This window comes from Xyrauchen texanus, chromosome 19 (assembly GCF_025860055.1).
Source record: "Xyrauchen texanus isolate HMW12.3.18 chromosome 19, RBS_HiC_50CHRs, whole genome shotgun sequence".
Classification (NCBI taxonomy): Eukaryota; Metazoa; Chordata; class Actinopteri; order Cypriniformes; family Catostomidae; genus Xyrauchen; species Xyrauchen texanus.
In genome coordinates, this window is record NC_068294.1 from 33,053,366 (window position 1) to 33,076,149 (window position 22,784).

General features: G+C 38.5%; 1 protein-coding gene across 2 annotated transcripts; it reads right to left on the reverse strand.

Moving 5' to 3' along the window:
* Nucleotides 1-19,739: 19,739 nt before the first annotated feature.
* On the reverse strand, nt 19,740-22,472 carry LOC127660022 (uncharacterized). 2 transcript variants are annotated; one of them, XM_052150072.1, is made up of 4 exons: nt 21,710-22,472; nt 21,396-21,576; nt 20,967-21,082; nt 19,740-19,934 (listed from the first exon to the last, which is right to left on the reverse strand). In XM_052150072.1, exons 1-4 carry the CDS (start codon nt 22,050-22,052, stop codon nt 19,801-19,803), a joined length of 774 nt encoding a protein of 257 aa, XP_052006032.1. In that variant the 5' UTR covers nt 22,053-22,472; the 3' UTR covers nt 19,740-19,800. The 2 variants fall into 2 exon arrangements, with proteins under 2 accessions (XP_052006032.1, XP_052006033.1); XM_052150073.1 differs by having other exon boundaries at nt 21,364-21,576.
* Nucleotides 22,473-22,784: the final 312 nt, after the last annotated feature.

A 22,784-nucleotide genomic window follows, 5' to 3' on the forward strand; every position in this document is an offset into this window, starting at 1 on the left:
AGTTAATCGCTAAATGCCTGCACTTCAAAGCAGTACCAGCTTCCTATTTTTTAAAGAGAATCCGGTACAAGACAAAGTGGAGAAGGCAGCACAGTTCTTATACTATAATATGAGCTGTCACAGACATAAAAAGATAAAACCCTCTGATAATGTGCGTTTGCAGGATATGAGTTATACTGTCATTTAGTTAGTTGTCTCTGAAACAAAAGCAAATCTCTGTTGATATCAGAATATGAAATATTTCACACTTGTTCTTTATTATGTAGTGCTCACCATTGATAATGAAATTGAGATTGCTTCTAAAGATCTATCAAATGTACTCTGTTTTCAAAAGTGAATAAGCTGGCATGATTATATGTTGTCTCAGAAGAACATTTAATATGGAATAGCAATAAACTCAATATTCTTTAGAGCAATTTAATTAATCTCAATTAAAGTATAATAGTTTTAACAGAGTACCTAAATATTTTGCTCAGTCCACTATCTTCATTTGAATACAATTATTAAAGACTAGGTTTTATACAATATGGTTAGGGGTGGCGGCAGCTAATTTTGATTGCTGGTGTTGAAGAGGTGCTAAATCATTGACAGGGTGAGATGAGCTTTGGTCACTAAATACAGTTGAAATCAGAAGTTTACATACAACTAAGTACATTTAAACTCACAATTCCTGAAATGTAATAGTAGAAAACCTTCCCTGTCATAGGTCAGTTAGGATAATTTATTTATTTTAAGAATGTGAAATGTCAGAATAATAGTAGAGAGAATTATTTATTTCAGCTTTTATTAATTTCATCACATTCCCAGTGGGTCAGAGGTTTACATACACTTTGTTAGTATTTGTTAGCATTGCCTTTAAATTGTTTAAATTGGGTCAAATGTTTTGGGTAACCTTCTACAAGCTTCTCATAAGAAGTTGCTGGAATTTTGGCCCATTCCTGCAGACAGAACTGGTATAACTGAATCAAGTTTGTAGGCCTCCTTGCTCGCACATTCTTTTTCAGTTTGTCCACAAATTTTCTATCGGATTGAGGTCAGAACTTTGTGATGGCCACTCCAATACCTTGACTTTATTGTCCTTAAGCAATTTTGCCACAGCTTTGGAGGTATGCTTGGAGTCATTGCCCATTTGGAAGAGCCATTTACGACTGAGCTTCCTGGCTGATGTCTTGAGATGTTGCTTCATCCTTCCTCATGATGCCATCTATTTTGTGAAATGCACCAGTCCCTCCTGCAGCAAAGCACCCCCACAACATGATGCTGCCACCGCCATGCTTCACGGTTGTGATTGTGTTCTTTGAGCTTGCAAGCCTCACCCTTTTTCCTTCAACCATGGCAATGGTTATTATGGCAATACAGTTCAATATTTGTTTCATCAGATCAGAGGGCATTTCTCCAAAAAGTGAGATCTTTGTCCCCATGTTCACTTGTAAACTGAAGTCAGGCTTTTTTATGGTGGTTTTGGACCAGTGGTTTCTTCCTTGCTGAGCAGCCTTTCAGGTTATACTGATATAGGACACCCTTTACTGTGGATATAGATACTTGTCACCTGTTTCCTCCAGCATCTTGACAAGGTACTTTGCTGTTGTTCTGGGATTGATTTGCACTTTTTTCACCAAACATTCCTCTCTAGGAGACAGAATGTGTCTCCTTCCCGAGCGGAATGATGGCTGCCTGGTCCCATGGTGTTAATACTTACGCACTATTGTTTTTACAGATGAACGTCGTACCTTCAGGCATTTGTAAATTGGTCCCAAGGATGAACCAGACTTGTGGAGGTCCACATTTGGCTGATTTCCTTTGATTTTCCCATGATGTCTAGCAAAGAGGCACTGATTATGAAGGTAGGCCTTCAAATACATCCTCAGGTACACCTCCAATTCAGTACACCTCCTATCAGAAGATAATTGCCTAAAGGCTTGACATAATGTTTTGAATTTTCCAAGCTGCTTAAAGGCACAGTTAACTTGGTGTATGTAAACTTCTGACCCACGAGAATTGATATAGTCAATTAAAAATGAAACAATCTGTCTGTAAACAATTGTTGGAAAAATTACTCATGTCATGCACAAAGCAGATGTCCCAAAACTATACTTTGCTAATATTAAATCTGTGGAATGGTTAAAAAATTTGTTTTAATGACTTCAACCTAAGTGAATGTAAACTTCTGACTTCAACTGTATGTGCAAAACCCGGCATGGCCAAGCAAATTTATTAATATCAGTTTGCACTTAGTAACAACAGAAGTGAAATCTCTACCCTGCAGCCCCAATACAACAGGCAACACACTTTCAGGGGTGTTTTCAGCTTTTTACAGTACTGTCTGAAGCACAGGTACAGCAAAACAGTGTACCCTAATTTGGGGTCTGGGTACATGCTCCCCCGTGAGAAACCTTAAGCAAAAATGGCATTAAAGCATTTAATTGACATCTGGAGCAGCATTTTTACCTTTTCACAAGTATATATCTGATGTAGTGAATAATGTAACTACGGGAAACAAAGCATTGATAAAAGGCTTATTCGCACAGCACATCCAGCATTAAAGGTTTTCAAAATCATTTATCTTTAAAAAAAATAAAATAGCCTGCTGTGGCAGAACCATGATTTTGTTATGTATCAGATGGTAATACTGCAGTGCATTGATGTACATCATGGTATTTACATTGTACTCCAATGAACATGTAACAAAAACATGCAATGATACGTTTTGATATCTGTTTGTTTGGAAAAATGGCTTTACCTAGAGTTATTCAAAAGCTGCCCACGCAGACGTTGAACTTAGTAAAGACATTACACATCAATGTCTTAACGAAGGATGCACTTGCAGGTTTTGATTCAAAATACTTCTTCTTTGGATTTATTGGCGGTTGGCAAACCAGCTTGGGTGCATTTCTGCCACCTACTGGGATGGAGTGTGAGGCACTGACAAAGAAGGAAATAAAAAGATGGAAAATAACACCTATCTGAAATCGAATTGTTTAATCTGAATATCATATTATTTCCCAAGGACTTTATATTATTATTATATTATATTGTTCTAATCACTTATTATATTGTTCTAATCAGACCTGTTGTCTTTAGGTAATCTAATACAGCCATAGGGGCCATTTACACAACAACGATTTCAACTAAAAACTAGCATTTTGGCTGTTCGTTTACACGACAACAGCGTTTTGGGGCCTTAAAATGCAAACTTTTTAAAACGGGTTTTAAGGTGCAAGTTTTTGAAAACGATGCCATTATCGTCTCATTGTAATATACAAAAACGTGAATGACAGCGACCCCCAACGGAAAAACGTTTCAGTTTTTAGTACATTGTTGTCTTGTAAACTTACCCTTAGTCAGTTTTGAATTGTTATTCAATAAGTTCTGTAATGTTAAACTATTTGTCCCTTTGGATATGACTTTAACAATTCTGAAATGAGATCTCTCTTTGTAACCTATGCATTCTAATAGAACATGTTCAACAGTTTCTGGTAATCCTCCACAATTATTGCATATGAAATTGCTGTGCTTTCCTAACTTAAATAGTGACTGGTTCAATGCAGTGTGTCCGATACAGTCATGAAATTACCTTGTCATTCCTTCTTTTGCCACAAACTACTCTCATTTCCTACCTCTTTTTTAATTCCATACAGATGTCTTCCCTTTCTTTCCTGGGTCCACATTTCTTGCTGCCTCCTTTTAACTGTCTCTTTAATTAATCCTTTCATTTCTGCTTTACTTAGTGGTGCATTAATATCTATTCTTGGATTCTCTAATGCCCATTTAGCCATCGTTATTTATAAAGCGGGGTCTGGGGTTGCTAGGTTACGGGGCTGTTCCACTATTAGTGAGAGAGTGTTGTTGTGCGCTAGTTCATTACCTTTTAACCCCACATGTGCCGGCACCCACAGAAATAATGTTTTTATCCCTTGTTGTTGTATTCTAAACAATGTCTGAAGGTTTTCAGAAAGTATATCCTATCTAGAATTAGAATTCCCATTCATTAAGCTTGTAAGGCCAGAAAGAGAGTCAGAACAGACCACCACATTTAGTGGCTGAACTTCTTCCTCTGTCTGAAGAGCCAACTGTATTGCTACCATTTCTGATGAGTAAACAGATAAATGATTAGATGACACTTTACAGTCAAACTGAGGAATAACTACTGCTGCTGCTGTATGAGCAGACTCTGGATCCTTTGAACCGTCAGTATAGATTTGTATTCAACAATAATGATTCAAAATACTGTATCACCGTCACCGTATGAACGGGAGAGCCGTAAACTGACACACACGTCGCAAAATCGTATGTAACACTTACATGTTGCAAAATCGTCTGTGACTTTTCTTAAAACACAGGCCATATTTAACGTAGTAAACTCCACACTTTGGATTGAATAGGATTGTTGATTGTAAAACATGTTGAAGATGGTGAAGAAGTGGGCAGGTGGCCAATTCATTAAGTAATGCGCTGTTTGGTTATTGCGATTAGGTTCCACTACGTTATGCCTTTTTTTTTTTGCTAAATTTGCAGGGTCTCCATGGTAGAAGAGCTCTTGTCGTTATTTATAAAGCGGGGTCTGGGGTTGCCAGGTTACGGGGCTGCTCCACTATTAGTGAGAGAGTGTTGTTGTGCGCTTAATAAAGTTTCAACAGTTAAGTTTACCTCATCTGCTCAGTGAATCAAGACAGTATATATTCCACTTGATTGTTTTCTGTTCTTTTTATTTCATTACTGTTTTTACGGAGTGAGAAAAGCTCCAAACGATAGCTGAGCTGTCTGAACGATTCGGACCATTTTGCTAAACCTTTTGACTTATTCTTTGAAGGAATCGACTCAAACGAGTAATTAATTCGTAAATCGGGCATCACTAGTTCTAATTCTATACAGGCGACAGAAATACGGGACACGCGACATGTGTCAGGGATCAATCAGGTTCATTCACACCCACTGCACAAAGATCACAATCACCTGAGTATTAACCACCTGCACCTGTCATCTAATCCAGCACCACTGAGCACTACAAAAGAGCACACTTCTCATCCAGTCTCCGTCGAACCTTGAACTAGGAACCGACCTGCTAACTCTCTCTCTCTCTGTGAGTCCCAGATTTGTGTATTCATCAGCTCCAGTGTGACTCCACAGTATTCCAGCAAAAGGACTTACCTACTGCTTCTTTCCCTAGACCCCACGTTTCCTCCTGGATTCTCCCCTATTCTCCTGTGATCCTTTCCTGTGTTTCCCGGTTGGCACATCCTTGCTATATCCAAGCAGATCTCTACAACATATCATCCCACGATCATTCCTCTGCAAATCATTCCCCGCGTCTGTCAATTTCATCTGATGCTCACTTGCCATTCAAATATTAAAGCTTTCTGAATCCTATTTACCTTGTTGTCCTCGTGTATATCCTGACAACATGATTGCTAAAATGTTGTCATGTAAAATGTTTCTTCATGCAATCGTCACACAGAGGATAATCTGCCGGCTGTTACAAACACTTGCTGGGGGTGCTATGGACTTTCTTGGGGAGGCTGAAGCACACGCTATCCCCTCCCTAGTGCTGCTTCTGGCTAATGTTCCAAACATAGTTTAAAAATCTACCTTCATAATATAGTTGACTCTTGCCTTAAAGGTATAGTTCACCCAAAAAATTTAATTATCTCATAATTTACACACCCTCATGCCATTCCAGATTTGGCTACTGATCTGTTTCTCACCCACAACTAATATATTGCTTCTGAGGATATGGATTTAACCACTGGATTCATATGGATTACTTTTATGCTGCTTTTTTTTTTTCCTTTTGGAGCTTTTACATTTTGGTACCCATTGACTTGTATTGCGAGGACCAACAGAGCTTAAATATCCATCTAAAAATCTTTGTTTGTGTTCAGCATAAGAAAGAGTCACACACATTTGGGATGAATGAGGGTGAGTAAATCATTAGAATTTTCATTTTTGAGTGAATTTTTACTTTAATGCATGCTAGTATGGTTTTATTGTGTTCACTTGTTTACCTAAGAGACTTAAAATATTATGCTGAATTTTATTTGGGAGTACAGAATTCACAAAAATATTCAAATTTAAGAGGGTTTTGAACTAAGTACAGTATTTTAAATCAACATACAAAACTACTTCTAAAGACAAGTAGCATTTGGGTAATTGGACTATTGCCTAAAACCACTAGTTACTGAGATTTAGCCCTTGTGAAAACTTCTAGTTTTGAGAACTAGCCCCAGTCTCCCCTTAGACCATTTGTAGATAATGCCCTCTATGGATAATGCACAACCATTCTCTTAAAATCTAAACTCTTGGCAGATTGAGTGGGCTCAAAATGTGGGTCTCAAGCTTTGGAGAGCTTGTCTAGATGTATTACCCTCTCCAGATTTGAATAGACAGTTCTTGGATGAGCTCCCTGGGAACAGGACTACACTCAGCAATGTTCTGTCTGCCTTAGAGACAGAGCATAAGCGTGGGTAATGACAGAGCAGATAAGATGGTGAATTTTCTGGAGTTACCCCTGCCGCTCCAAACAGAAGGAGATGCAACTGTTTCCTAAAGAAGCCGGAAGAAACAAGCACTACTCTTAAGGTGGCATGCTGTGCTCTACAGACAGAGCTGTCTAAAGAGAGCTTGGGATATGATTAATAGTACGGGAATGACTCAGAGTCACTGTAAATGGTGGCTTCATACATTTTTCTGAAAGTGGAATGAAGCCAGATGCCAAATTTGCCAATTGTTTTTCTCAAACTTTTTTCTAAAGTTTTAGTGTGTCAAGAGTCTGAAATGGAACTCCAGCTACCCAGAAAATTGTGCAGCTACATATATATTGCGTGCAGGCTTTATAATGGAATTGACCCATATGAGACTTAAGCTGAAGTGTGCCATTTTTACAATGTTAAAATACTTTCTATCCCAGCTTTATGCACAGAGCCAACTACTGTAATGATATAGTGAAGTAAAAAAGGATTTGCCCCCTTATTGATTTTTCATACTAAATTGTTTTATATATACAAATTTTTTTTATTGAAGCAAAAAAGTTATCCAACACCTATATCAACCATGTGAAAAACGAATTGCCCCCTTAAACTTAATAGCTGGTAGTGCCACATTTAGCAGTAACAACTGCAACCAAATGCTTCCAATAACTGGAGATCGCTGTGGTGGAATTTTGGCCCACTCTGCTTTGCACAACTGCTTTAGTTCAGCCACACTGAAGGGTTTTCGAGCATGATCTACCCATTTAAGGTCCTGCCAATCTCAATTGGGTTCAAGTCAGGGCTTTTACTAGGCCACTCCAAAACTTCAATTTGCTTCTTGCCATTCAGAGGTGGACTTACTCCTATGCGATCCAAAGATCATTGTCTTGCTGCATAATCCAGTTGTGCTTGAGCTTCAACTCATGGACTGATGACTGGACATTCTCCATTAGGATTTTCTGGTAAAGAGCAGAATTCATGTTTCCCTCAATTATTGCAAGTCACCCTGGCCCTGAAGCAGCCGTAGGTATGATGTTCTTTTCGTGGAATTGTGTGCTTGATTTATGCCAGATGTAACGGGACCCCTGTCTTCCAAACAGTTCCACTTTTGACTCAGTGCACAGAACATTCTCCCAAAAGGTTTGAGAATCATCAAGATGTGCTTTGGCAAAATTCAGAGGAGCCTTAATGTTCTTTTTGTTTTGCAGTGATTTTCGCCTCGCCACTCTACCATGGATTCCATTTTTGTCCAATATCTTTCTGATAGTGGAGTAATGAACAGTGACCTTCATTGATGCGAGAAAGGCCTGTAGTTCCTTGGATGTTTTCTTTGGCTTTTTTGTGACTTCCTGGCTGAGTCATCATTGTGATTTTGGAAGGTCGGCCACTTCTGGAAGGTTCACTACTGTGCCATGTTTTCTCCATTTGGAGATAATGTCTCTCACTGTGGTTCCAGAGTTTTTGAAATAGCTTTGTAACCCAGACTGATGTATTCCTCATAATTTCTGGTATTTCTTTCGACCTTGGCATACTGGGTGAGACCTTTTATCTAACTTTAAGCTGCTGAAAAAGTTCTATTTAGGTATTAATTTGATTAAACAGGGCAAGTAGTAATCAAGCCTGGGGGTGTCTAATCCAGCTGAACCATATTATGAATGCAGTTTCATAGATTTGAGGATTTAGTAACTAAGGGAGCAAATACATATTCACAAAGGCCCTGTTGGTATTGGATTACCTTTTTGATTAAATAAATAACATATTTAAAAACTATTATAATATAAGTATTTTGTGTTATTTAGATTAATTTTAGAAACAATTTAGTATGAGATATGCACAAAAACAGAAGAAATCAGGAGTGGGGGGTCTGAATGGGGGGTCTCTGGTCTGTAAAGATGTAGGCAATATGTGTGATTTCATGATTTCAGTGGAATAAAATCACTTGCTAACCTTTTCTGTGTAAAGTTATATCCAATTTTACAACTTCTTTGCCATAAAGACATAACATCGTAAACCTAAAACCACCATAAATTTTTTTAAACAAAATTTTAACAGAAGAATGAATGCAAGAGCTTTTATAAAATTTTAAGCTTCACATTTCTGCCTTTCAACCCACTATAAATTGGCGCCATTCGATTCCATTGTAAGTGCCTCACCGTTTGTTTGTTTGTTTGTTTAAGAAAAGAGGAAAGACAAGTCAAAATGTATTTTTGTGGTAATCAACATTATTCCACAAATGAGCTTAACTTTGAATATTCATGGTATACAGACTGTTATATAACAATAGTATTTTATTAACACTGAACAACTGATCATATAAAATGAGCAAAAAATAAAATAAAGAGTCATGTAGGACCGTGGCTACAATAATAAAAATGTGATTGCATCTTTTGCAGTCAATAGGTTTTACTGTACGATAGTAAAGCAACAACAAACATGCCATCTCTCAGTTAAAATGGGCAAATATCAATAACAGTGTGTATGCACAGTAATATAGATTAAAAGAGCGTCAAAACAAAGAAAAAAAAAGCATTTGTGAATTTCCCCTAACCTTTAACTCAAAGTCTGATTTGACTGCTGACGTGAGTGGTCTTTGCAACATATCACTGTTGTCTCAATCGCTACAAATCAATCTGTGTTCCGACAGCCTCTGCAATGCAGGCACAAAGCTTGCACTACAAGATCACTTCCCTACAATATGCAGGCTATGATGCAAGTGCAAGTCTTTACCAGCATGGACAACAGATGTAAAGAATCATCTATTTTAATAATCATGACAGCTCCGAAAGGAATGCAAATATCCTTTTAAAAATTTCCAGAATGTGTGTGTGTGTGTGTGTGATTACTTGTGTTTGTTTATGTGTATAACAACTCAATAGCAACAGTTTAATATCAAATCATTTTTGTTTCTGCTTTATGGCTGTAGTTAGCTTGTATTCTCTGTCTCCTGCTAGTCTTAGTGTTGGCAGTAAATCCTATTATTTGGTCTTTTAGAACACATTTGCTTTGACTTTTCCAGAACTTTCAGGTAATGTTTTTCTCTCAGTAATACTGGGTCCAGATGTACAGTGGGGTCCAAATATTCAGAGACCACATGGAAAATCTGAGATTTTTCAAATTTTATTTTTTTATATAAACAGAATGCTTTAGGATTTTGAGTGGTGGTGGCGTAGTGGCTAAAGCACAAGGCTGTTAATCAGAAGGTCACTGGTTCGAACCCCACAGCCACCACCATTGTGTCCTTGAGCCAGGCACTTAACTCCAGGTTGTTCCGGAGGGATTGTCCCTGTAATAATTGCACTGTAAGTCGCTTAGGATAAAAGCATCTGCCAAATGCATAAATGTAAATATCGCAAAAAGTACAAAAAAAAAAAAAAAAACTGAAAGCCGTGCTTCAGAGGTAAAAATAAACAAATGGGCTAAATGTACAAAACCACAGAGACCTACACTGGCAAAACTCTAGGCAGGTTGGCTCAAGACTGAACACAGGAAGATGAAACAGGTGAACTTAAAAAGTGAACTTAAACAGGTGAACTTAAAAACAATCAACATAACGAGTGTGGAAACCAAGGGAACTTGGGATGCTAGTGCCAATTAGTGGTCTGGAGAGACATTGCAGGCTGAAGTCATATACAGTTCGAACCAGTCTGGCCATTCTCTGTTGACCTCTCTCATTAACAAGACATTTCTAGATGTCAATTCTCAATTCTCGAGACTGTTGTGGGTGAAAATCCCAGGAGATCAGCAGTTACAGAAATACTCAAACCAGCCCATCTGGCACCAAGCTCACTGAGATAAAAATTTTCCTCATTCAGATAGTTGATGTGAAGATTAACTGAAGCTCCTGGCCCATATCTGTGTGATTTTATGCACTGCATTAGATAATCGCATGGATGATTGTTGGTGCCAGACAGGCTGGTTTGAGTATATATATATATATATATATAGGTCCTTCTCAAAAAATTAGCATATTGTGATAAAGTTCATTATTTTCCATAATGTAATGATAAAAATTTAACTTTCATGTATTTTAGATTCATTGCACACCAACTGAAATATTTCAGGACTTTTATTGTTTTAATACTGATGATTTTGGCATACAGCTCATGAAAACCCAAAATTCCTATCTCAAAAAATTAGCATATCATGAAAAGGGTCTCTAAATGAGCTATTAACCTAATCATCTGAATCTACTAATTAACTCTAAACACCTGCAAAAGATTCCTGAGGCTGTTAAAAACTCCCAGCCTGTTTCATTACTCAAAACCGCAATCATGGGTTAGACTGCCGACCTGACTGCTGTCCAGAAGGCCATCATTGACACCCTCAAGCAAGAGGGTAAGACACAAAGAAATTTCTGAACAAATAGGCTGTTCCCAGAGTGCTGTATCAAGGCACCTCAGTGGGAAGTCTGTGGGAAGGAAAAAGTGTGGCAAAAAACGCTGCACAACGAGAAGAGGTGACCGGACCCTGAGGAAGATTGTGGAGAAGGACCGATTCCAGACCTTGGGGACCTCGCGGAAGCAGTGGACTGAGTCTGGAGTAGAAACATCCAGAGCCACTGTGCACAGGCACCAGAAACAGCGGCAGAAGCGCCTGACCTGGGCTACAGAGAAGCAGCACTGGACTGTTGCTCAGTGGTCGAAAGTACTTTTTTCGGATGAAAGCAAATTTTGCATGTCATTCGGAAATCAAGGTGCCAGAGTCTGGAGGAAGACTGGGGAGAAGGAAATGCCAAAATGCCTGAAGTCCATTGTCAAGTACCCACAGTCAGTGATGGTCTGGGGTGCCATGTCAGCTGCTGGTGTTGGTCCACTGTGTTTTATCAAGGGCAGGGTCAATGCAGCTAGCTATCAGGAGATTTTGGAGCACTTCATACTTCCATCTGCTGAAAAGCTTTATGGAGATGAAGATTTAATTTTCAGCACGACCTGGCACCTGCTCACAGTGCCAAAACCACTGGTAAATGGTTTACTGACCATGGTATTACTGTGCTCAATTGGCCTGCCAACTCTCCTGACCTGAACCCCATAGAGAATCTGTGGGATATTGTGAAGAGAAAGTTGAGAGGCATAAGACCCAACACTCTGGATGAGCTTAAGGCCGCTATCGAAGCATCCTGGGCCTCCATAACACCTCAGCAGTGCCACAGGCTGATTGCCTCCATGCCACGCCGCATTGAAGCAGTCATTTCTGCAAAAGAATTCCCGACCAAGTATTGAGTGCATAACTGAACATAATTATTTGAAGGTTGACTTTTTTTGTATTAAAAACACTTCTTTTATTGGTCGGATGAAATATGCTAATTTTTTGAGATAGGAATTTTGGGTTTTCATGAGCTGTATGCCAAAATCATCAGTATTAAAACAATAAAAGTCCTGAAATATTTCAGTTGGTGTGCAATGAATCTAAAATATATGAAAGTTTAATTTTTATCATTACATTATGGAAAATAATGAACTTTATCACAATATGCAAATTTTTTGAGAAGGACCTGTGTGTATATATATATATACACCGATCAGCCACAACTTTAAAATCAACAGCAATGTGAAAGATGCCAAGAGTCCTGAAAGCTGTCATTGAAAATCAGGGTTATTCCACCAAATATTGATTTCTGAACTGTTCCTAGGATAAAACATTAGTATTGTGTTGTTTAAAATGAACATTAACTTGTTTTCTTTGCAATATTCAAGGTCTGAAAACACTGCATCTTTAATAATAAAGGCTCTAAATTACAATATTACAATAATAATCAGTACTTTATAGAATAAAATTAAAAAATTATTTTACTCAAACACATAACTGATAATTTTGCAGTGGTCTATTAATTTTTTCCAGAACTGTATATTGTGTGGGAAATCATTCACCATTTATGTTCCCAAACACATCAGAGTGTTGAGGAATACAACGTCTCTTAATGTTATTGATAAGATCTATGATATTCAATGCCACAACTCAGGTTATGTAGAGAGACTGAGCCCACTGATTTGTTTTTTTTTTTACAATTATTATTGTCTTCTTGGAGACCATCTGCCAGATTCATAAAAATATTCACAGTTTTTTTTACATGCTAAACAATGATCACATCAAACGCTTTTTCTCCTTTGTTCTCATTTGTCTGGAGAATTCAGCAATAAATGCTTCATTAAATCAACTTGTTTTTGTTTGCCAAACAAATCGCTGAAATTTGTATTTGAATTTGTATTTGAATTTGTACTTTTAGGACCTCACTTTGTACACACAATCCTAAATACGTGGAAAAGCAACAGTATTAAATGTCACAGTAGTCCGTACTGAAAACGATTGATAATTTTATTTATTCTTTGTGTTTGTGTGTGTGTGTTGGGGGTTTAAGTTTGGGAACAAACTATAACCATGTTAACTGTCTCTATTAATTAACTACATTTGACAAATCTTTCCTTTGGGGACAACTGGGAACATCCTCAATTGGGAAAATGATTATATACATACATAAAATTATGTTGTTGTTGTTTTTTTCATTCTAAAAATGTACAAGGTTTCCTTTTGGGTCAATGTAACATTTTGGGATAGGTTCAGTGTACATTAAGTACAGATAGTATTCAAAATATATTTGAAGTAGCAATGTCTGTGAGTGTGTGTGTGTGAGTGTGTTCTGGTTAATAAGAATCTAAACAGAGCGGAGCTCTAGTGTCCTATTCACTCTTGGTAATCAATATAAGTCCCCTCTAACACACAGCCTTGCAATTTATAGCAGCTGCTGGACTGAATGTTGATAGGTCAGACTTGATGCTGCCCTTGGGAAAAAAGCTTAGTCCAGCAATTCATGCTAAGGGGCAGTAAAAAAAAAAAATCTCATAAAGTATGCCGTATAGCATCAAAGTTATGAAGCCACTGATTCATATGACCCTTCTCTATCCAACATTTTATCTTTATGACTTGAAGTGATATTTGATGGCGAAAAGGAAATCGTTTTTTGGCCACTGAATGGCAATATGAAGAGGAAAGTACTTTTTTATAACCTACAAAGCTTGTGATTCAAATGAGTAAAAAGCATGGCAGCAGATTGCACAAAGATTCTAATGCTAGTTGTGCTTGTTCGTTAAATTTGATATAGTTCATGTTTGTTGTAAGAATATTTTGCACCTTACTTTCCAGAAATCAATACCCAAACATTGTACACTGCACTGTTTTTGGAAATCAAGGTTAATCACACTAACTTCAGTACAGAATTTTGAAAAGATATAATCAGCAGCTTCTTATCACTCGCACCAGGCAATGTAAAAGGAGAAAAGATAAATGATTAAAAAAACAGCAGGTATCATGATGTATTGTTATGTTGCTGCATAAGCCTGAAGATGTTAGTAATGATCAAGAAACAAAACGCTTGCAGTGAAAAAAAAGTTAACACAGTTTGCTAAAGAAATAGCATCAATATGCTTTACAGCAGGAAAGTGCATTAAAGTATTGCTTCAAATAAAAAAACAAAAAGGAACAATCTTAAACATGCATTCTGTAATGTTTTTGTTTATGTTATGCCAGTCAATATGGTAGTCATCTTGGACTCATTCTGACACCAGCATTGTGGATGCGGAATCATACAAAAGCAAAATTTTTCATTCACTAGTGCCATTGTAGAAATGCACTATGCACAGTCAACCATGATTGATTTATTCCACAAGCAAATGTGTCTAATGGAGTATTCAGGTAGTGTGTGTATCTCAATATGCCCCCACAATTCACCAGCTCCTTGTAAAGTAAAACAGGTTTTATTAGGCTACTGATGTTCACTATGAATGTTTTATGACTAAAACTATTATACTATATTACACTTCCTGGCCCAAAAAAAGTCACATACTCTAATATTTTGTTGGACTGCACTTAGCTTTGATTATGGTATGCATTCATAGTGGCATTGTTTCGACAACCTTATGCGTAAAGTCTTCTCCATCACATCCCAAAGACTTTCAATGTGGTTAAGGTCAGGACTCTGTGGTGGCCAATTCATGTGTGAAAATGATTCTTCATGCTCCCTGAACAACTTTTTCACAATTTGAGCAAGATAACCTGGTCATTCAGTACCATCAGATAGTCAGCTGACTTCATTTTATTACAGCATAACATTGCTGAGCCTAGACCTGACCAACTGAAGTAACCCCAGATCATAACACTGCCTCCAGAGGCTTGTACAATGGGAACTTCATGCGCTTCACTTCTTACCCTGATGCGCCCTTCGCTTTGGAATAGAGTAAATCTGGACTCATTGGACCACATGACCTTTTTCCATTTCTCCACAGTCCAATTTTTATACTCCCTAGCAAACTGAAGTCATTTTTTTCAGATGAACCTCTCTAACAAGTGGCTTTCTTGTGAGCTGTTTAATCCAAATCCTGTAATTTCTTATTACATTGTGCGTGTGGAAATGCTCTTACTTGCACTATTAAACATAGCCGTGAGTTTTACTGTAGATATTTTATGATGTGACTTCACAAAGCATTTTAGTGATCTCCTATTATGACCATTCAAGATTTTTTTTCGACCACATTTCTTCTGCGAAGCTGACAGTTCATCACTATCCTTCCAGGTTTATATGTGTTGGACAGTTCTTAAATCAATTTCAGTGATTTCAACAATCTCCTTAGTTGGTTTCTTTGCTTGATGCAGGTAAAAAATTACCCCTTCTGAAACACAGTAACATCTTTTCCATGACCACGAGATACATCTTCTGACATGGTTGTTTAAGAAATAAGCTATAAACTGCATCAGGTAGGGTTACAAGAATTGTTGTTAAAAACATGTTAATCACTGCAATAATGATCCAGTCATAGTATCTTAAATATCTGCTTATTTAAGTCCAAACGGCAACTTTTATTTTGGCAATGCAGTGTATATTTATCATATATTTATAATTATACAAAAAAATATATTGAGAGCACCTTTGATGAAATAAATATATAAGAATGTCCCAAACACATGTTCAAAGAATTAACCAAATCCTACTTTTTACTATAAAGTGAAATGCCTTATGAATGTTAGGATGGGGAATATGGCTTGTCATTTACACTTTTATTTATGTTTTATCTGTTATTGTTAAGTGTAGCATGTGTTCCTCTGGTCAGTGTAATCCACCATATAGTCAGTGTAGGTGATAAATCATCCAGGGCATTTCTCTCCTTTCGCATGGACCTTCTTTATAACATGACTTAGCTCTCCCATATGAGCTGTGATGTAACTGCACTAACAAGATTACAGCAATTCAAATCTGCTGTGTGAAGGTAACACTTCCAGTTCTTTTTCAGTACTTTGCACCAGACCAACACTATATTGGTAGCTGATGCATATTGTTTCCATTTACTTTTTTTAATCAATATAAAGGCTTAAACGTATATGAATGTATAATGCAGGGATTTTCACCAATTACTGTAAAAAGTTGAAAGATAATTAATAAAATAAATAAAATTGCATTAGCCTCCTGAGACCCCAGCGTTCTATGTGCATTTTCCATTTCATTTTTTTATATGTAAGTAGTAACACATGATAAACAAGCAAAATAATAATAAATTCTAGAGCAAATAGTTTTCCTAAAATTGACGTCCTCACACGTGGACATGGTGAAAATCCCTAAGTTGTGGAAGTTTAAGGAGTACCAAGCTATAGAAAGTCAGGTTTTTTTTCATCAAATAGTTTATTATGTGTCCAGGAGTGTTGCTTATTCATGTTTTTGAGACGTTATCGACATTACAGCTGATTTTCTAGAAAGATGAACACATAATTCTGATTAAAAGTAATGGCCAGCATCATCAAATTACTGACAAACATGTTAAAATAAAAATGTGAATTAAAAAATTTATTCACTGACTATGATTGCCCCATATCTGCCAAACATGTTGAGCGGTCCAAACATCATCTACAGCCTGAAACTGAAATTTTGGTCCGATTTTAGGAGTGAATAAACTGCATAGGAACGCTATAGGATGCACCCTTGCTCCCTATTTAGTGAATGACTTAACCTCCACTGTCCTGTCTGTCTGCACTGGTCTCAGAACAGTTTGAAATGCACCTTATTTTCATCCTAACGCCATATAAAGCCTCTGAAATAAAACAAATTCACCTTTTGGATGAATACATTTATTCCCAATGTGAAACACATTGGGAGTAAATATATAGGAATGCATTTATGAATGTGTATGAATAGTACATGAAACTACAACAGTACAGTGTTAACAAACAAACATCTAACAAAAGTTTGATTAAAATTAAGCGAAATGACCCACAGATTTGTTACCGTGAAAAGTTATTCAAAATAACGATCATGTTTTTGGAACATCTGTCCACTGTGTGCCATAGTGCGAAAAATTTACAAAATATTTTAAGCAGTATATCAACCAAAATTAGAGACTCTACTCTTTGCAACCAATCAGGTTGCAGTGAAAAAATTTGAAGAGGTTTCTTATCAGAGGCACTTTTGTTGGCACTGAACCCATAGAAGCAGTTCGACACCATGTTGTTTGGTCACATGACTCCATGCGTCAGAAGTTTAACACTTAAATTACTCTTTAGAGTGTCCTGAACATTATGCAATGGGTTTAAATTAATTAGAATTATGCGTTGCATATAGCAAATCCAAAATAGCGAGTCCTAACATGAGGCAGCGGGGTAGCACAAGGTTAAACAAATACATTATTAAGTTAAGTTCAACCAAAGCTAAAATTAAATAGTAAAATGTGGGTAAATGTTTCATTGTCCCTCCCAAAAAGGCTAATATATTAAACCAAATAATAAAATATTATTTGCATGTGCGTACTCTGGGTAGGGAAGGAGGTATTGCCCCAAGTGAAGTAGTTGAATTACCTCAGGGTCTTGATCCCTTGAGGTAATCACATGACTAATTATTTAACTTTTTAGTTACTTTCTAAATCACTTTTCCTAGAAAAGTTTTATTTTTTTCCGCAAATTCAGAATGTCTTTCAACGGTAACAGAAACACTAACAGAGGTACATATTAATATTTTAAATATAATATACATAAAACTTGAGCACAAGAAATGTACTTAAAAGTAATTTAATTGAAAGCCAGTAACTGTAATCTGATTACAAGAATTTTTATTTTAATTTACTACCTGCGTAATTACTTTGTATCAGATACACTCAACACCTATGCCTAATAATTATAAAAGAATTTGCAAAATGGTGTTTAAAATACATTTTATTTCGATGGATTGTTTAATGTTAACTATGCATATGCACCAGAAATGTATATAAAATAAGAGGGCTGGATATTTACTGTATTAAAGTGTCAGGTTATCGCAAAGTCATTTCAGAGTCAGTGCTAGTGGAAACAATACAGACATCCATTCTTTGTGAGTTTTAATGGCTATTTCAGTGACTGCCACTCTGTCAATACCTGACCATAGAAGCAGTGACTTAAGCACAGAAGAGAAAAATTATAAGTTAATGATTGTTGGTAGAGTTTGTTTCCTTTATGTTTCGTCTTTCTCTGCCTTCCTCCCATTTCTCCTGCTCCGTTCCCCTCATTTCATGCCACTTTTGGCAGTTCCACCGAACAATCCTCTGGTACAATAATGAAGCTGCTCCTTCATTTTCCAACCCCATTCTGTCACACCCCCAGCACAGTGAAATATGCATCAAACCCCACAATAAAGAGTGTGTGCAGCCAGCATGGCCATGCTATTGGCAGAACTATAATGGAGACACAGATTTATGGCCCAGACCAGGTGTGTGTTTGAGGAGTTCTACCTGATATACTGTAATAGGTTTTTTTGCTCAAGCAAAGACAGAGTTCTGAAGGTGAGGGGTGTAATGGCATTGACCTGCTAAGGTGAGACTCTTTCACTACAATGTCGGGAATCATAAACGTTATAGTCATTTTGGACAAAAAACAAACATGCTCTTCCTCTGGCTATAGCCATGGAAGAGCAGAGAGACTATTCTTTCAATTGCCGAGATTAGCAATGACAGTGCTGGCATTCCGAGACTCCAGGATTCAACCTTCCCAAGGGAACGCAACATTCATGCTTCTTTAAACACAACTGAGAGGGTCCCGTCGCCAGACCCTCAGTGACTGCAACAATTGATTCCTCCGTTAAGGAGAATAAATTACTTGGTGTGTGAAAAAACTCTCAGTGGAATATATTTAACTCTACATAGATTTAAATTATTGCTTTCATGGTCAAAAGCATGTGGATACCCGCTTCTAATGAACAGATTTGACTATTTCAACAACATCCATTTCTTAAAGGTGGCCGAGTCAAGCTTCCAAGTTTACAGCGGTCCAATCTCCTAAATAAATTATAGCTGGATGGAAACAATTTAGACTGTTGCTGCAGAAAACAGTATTCGAGAAAAGCTGCTGGGTCAAGAGCTAAGAAGTCATGTCAAAAATAAATGCGCCACTGAAAATACCATCTAAAAAACTAATTGTCTCTAAAACTAATAGACAACCTAGAGTAGATGGCTCTCTACATTTTACATTTACATTTATTTATTTGGCAGACGCTTTTATCCAAAGCGACTTACAAAAGAGGAAGAACATCAGCGAATCATCTTAGGGAGACAGTGGTACAAAAAGTGCCATATTACAAAGTTTCACTATCATCATAATAGTATACAAAACAGATTTAAGTGCAACAAGAAATGTAAATATATATATATATATATTTTTTTTTTTTTGACCGGTTAAGTGCTTTTGGAAAAGATGTGTTTTTAGCCGTTTTTTGAAGATAGAGAGTGAGTTAGCTTCCCGGATTGAGTTGGGAAGGTCATTCCACCACCGTGGTATGATGAAACTGAAAGTCCGGGAAAGTGTTTTGGTGCCTCTTTGTTTTGGTACGACAAGGCGTCGTTCCTTAGCCGACCGCAGGCTTCTGGTGGGAACGTAACTCTGCATAAATGTTTTTAGGTATGCTGGAGCAGACCCAGTGACTGTTTTATATGCCAGCATCAGGGCCTTGAATTTAAAATGGGCATGAACCGGCAGCCAGTGGAGAGAGACAAAGAGTGGTGTAACATGTGCTCTCTTAGGTTCATTAAAAACCAGACGTGCTGCTGCATTCTGGATCATTTGGAGAGGTCTAATAGCACATGCAGGAAGGCCTGCAATGAGAGTGTTACAGTAGTCCAGTCTAGTTATGACAAGGGACTGAACGAGCAGTTGTGTGGCATGTACAGAGAGGAAGGGTCTTATCTTCCTGATATTGTAGAGTGTAAATCTACAAGATCTTGCAGTTTTTGAAATGTGGTCTGTGAAATTTAGCTCATCATCAATGGTTACCCCTAGATTTCTGACCGTTTTGGAAGGCGAACCTGTAGTTGGACCCAGCTGCACGGTGATGTTGTGTTCAACAGCCGGGTTGGCTGGAAAGACAAGGAGTTCGGTCTTGGCAGGGTTGAGTTGAAGGTGGTGTTCCTTCATCCAGGCCGAGATGTCTGCCAGACAGGCAGCGATTCGAACGGTCACTGTGGTGTCGTTGGGCTGGAAAGACAAGTAGAGTTGCGTGTCATCAGCGTAGCAGTGGTAAGAGAAACCATGTGACTGGATGATGGGTCCCAGTGATGTTGTGTATATGGAGAAGAGAAGTGGCCCAAGCACTGATCCCTGAGGTACCCCAGTAAGTAACTTGTGTGGCTTGGATACTTCCCTCTCCATGCTACCTCAAAGGACCTTTCTGAGAGATAAGAGTTGAACCAGTCAAGCACAGTTCCAGTGATACCCAGTTTAGAGAGGGTGGAGAGTAGGATCTGATGGTTGACTGTGTCAAAGGCAGCAGAAAGGTCCAGCAAAATCAGAACGGATGATCTCGATTCAGCTCTCGCCTGTCTCAGCGACTCGATGACAGACAGCAGGGCAGTCTCAGTGGAGTGTCCACTTTTGAAGCCCGACTGATTGTCATCCAGCAGCTTGTTCTGTGAGAGATAGGTGGAGATCTGATTGAAAACTGCCCTTTCAAGTGTTTTTGCCATGAATGGGATGAGAGAGACTGGTCTGTAGTGTTCTAACTGTGTGGGGTTAAGTGCAGGTTTTTTCAGCAGTGGGGTTACTCGAGCCTGCTTAAATGTAGTGGGAAAAGTGCCTGCAAGAAGGGATGTGTTAATTATGTGTGTAAGTGCTGGTAGGATGGACGGAGAGATGGCCTGGAGAAGGTATGATGGAATGGGGTCAAGGGAACAGGTTGTGGGGTGGTTGGAGAGGAGGAGTTTAGAGACCTCAGTGTCAGTTAAAGGAGAGAACATAGGGAAAGAAGGGTTGCATACAGGAGCCAGGTGTTTGACAGGGTGTGGTGCTGTGAATGTATTGCTGATGGCTGTAACCTTATCAGTAAAAAATGTGGCGAATATATCTGCTGTCAGTGATGTGTCAGGTGGTGGAGGGGAGGGCAGAGAAGTGTGTTAAATGTTCTAAACAAGCTACGAGTGTCTGTGGTGCTGTTGATCTTGGTCTGGTAATATGAAGTTTTTGCAGTTTTAACGTTATTTGAAAAAGTTGCGAGCAGAAGCTGATATTTACCTAGATCAGCTGGATCTTTAGATTTCCGCCATCTCCTCTCAGCTGCCCTGAGATCAGTCCGATGTTCACGAAGGACGTCAGACAGCCAGGGGCTGGGTGGTGTAGTCCGTGCTGGTCTAGAGGAGAGAGGACAGATGTTCTAGACAGGTTGTTAAAGTAGAGCTAAGTGTGTCTGTGGCAGTGTTCACATCAAGCATGGAAAATACATTTATTGTGGGAAGAGAGGCAGAGACATCAGTGGAAAGGCAAGAGGGTGAGAGGGAACGGAGGTTACGGCGAAAGGAAACCAAAGGTGGGGTCGGTTTTACAATGGATGGGAGAATCATGTTGAATTGAACAAAGTAGTGATCAGAAACATGTAAAGGTGTAACAAGAATATTAGAGGTGGTACAGTTACGTGTAAAAATGAGGTCCAGCTGGTTGCCCGACCTGTGAGTTGCTGTGGTGTGTAGTCTTTCCAAGTCAAATGAGGCCAGAAGAGTATTCAGTTCAATGGCCTGGGGTTTGTCCTGGTGTATGTTGAAATCACCAAGAACCACAAGTGGCCTGCCATCCTCTGGCAAGGAGGACAGCAGGACATCCAATTCCTCAAGAAAGCTTGTCAGCTGACCTGGGGGGGCGATAGATGACAAAAACATGTAATTTTGTGGGTTGCATTGTAGTAATGGCATGGAATTCAAAAGATGTATTGTTACATAGTGAAGCATGTGGTGAAAAAGTCCAGTTATTATGAATGAGCAAACCTGTTCCCCCACCCCTACCAGTATGTCGAGGGGTGTGGGAGAAGGAGAAGTTGTTAGAGAGAGCAGCAGGTGTTGCTGTATCCTCAGGACGTATCCATGTCTCTGTCAGTGCCAGGATGCTGAGGGTGGACTGCGTGGCGAAAGCTGGAATGAAGGCAGCTTTGTTCACAGCAGACTGGCAGTTCCAGAGTCCCACTGAGAACGAGAGTGGAGCAGGTGTTGAAGTGCAAAGCGGCCGTAGGTTGTGTGGGTTGCATTTTGTCTTGCATCTGTATCTTGTGAACGGTCTACAACAGATAACAGGGATGTGCTTGAAGGCATGTGTTATTAGTGAACTAGACATGTTAGTATGTATGTATGTATAAGTAAAATAATAAAAGAGATAGAATAGAAAAATACTTAAGTGCTTTGGTGAGTGGCGCCTTGTCAGTGTCCTTGCTCGGTGGACTCGCACAGGTAGACTCGCTGGTCTTTACCCAAGTAGGTCTTCACACGAGGGCCACCACTTCCGCTGCCGCTTCCGCGTCAGCATTAAGTCCAATAAATAACAACTTTTACGAGCCGTTCAGTGGAAAAAAGCAGCCACGCCTTAATGCTACTTATCACAACAAAGCTAGTCACGTGGTCACCCGAAACCGAAACTCAGGGTTGCGCGGGAACAAACGCAACTTCTGTACAGCGCAAATAAATTATGCTGCACTTAGCAATAAATAATACTCTGAAACCAGTGAAGCACTGTTTGCAGACACTAAAACGACGAAAGTTTTACACACACACTGGATAACCAACCCGAAGTCTAAGCAAATCTAGCAACGAATCCTACGTGACAAGTTTAAACAAGTCTAGCAATTCTATCAGCGAATAATATGGGACAAGTCAACACAAATATAGCGCGCACACACACCAAACACACGTCTAAGCGACCCGTGTTCAAGACAGTAAACAAACAGCACCTGATCTAGCAATGACTACCACTATAACAACGTTAAAAACAATGAAATAAACACACTTACATACAACTGCAGACTCCTGTAGATAGATCGCTTCTCTATCATGATCAAAATATTTGCCAAAT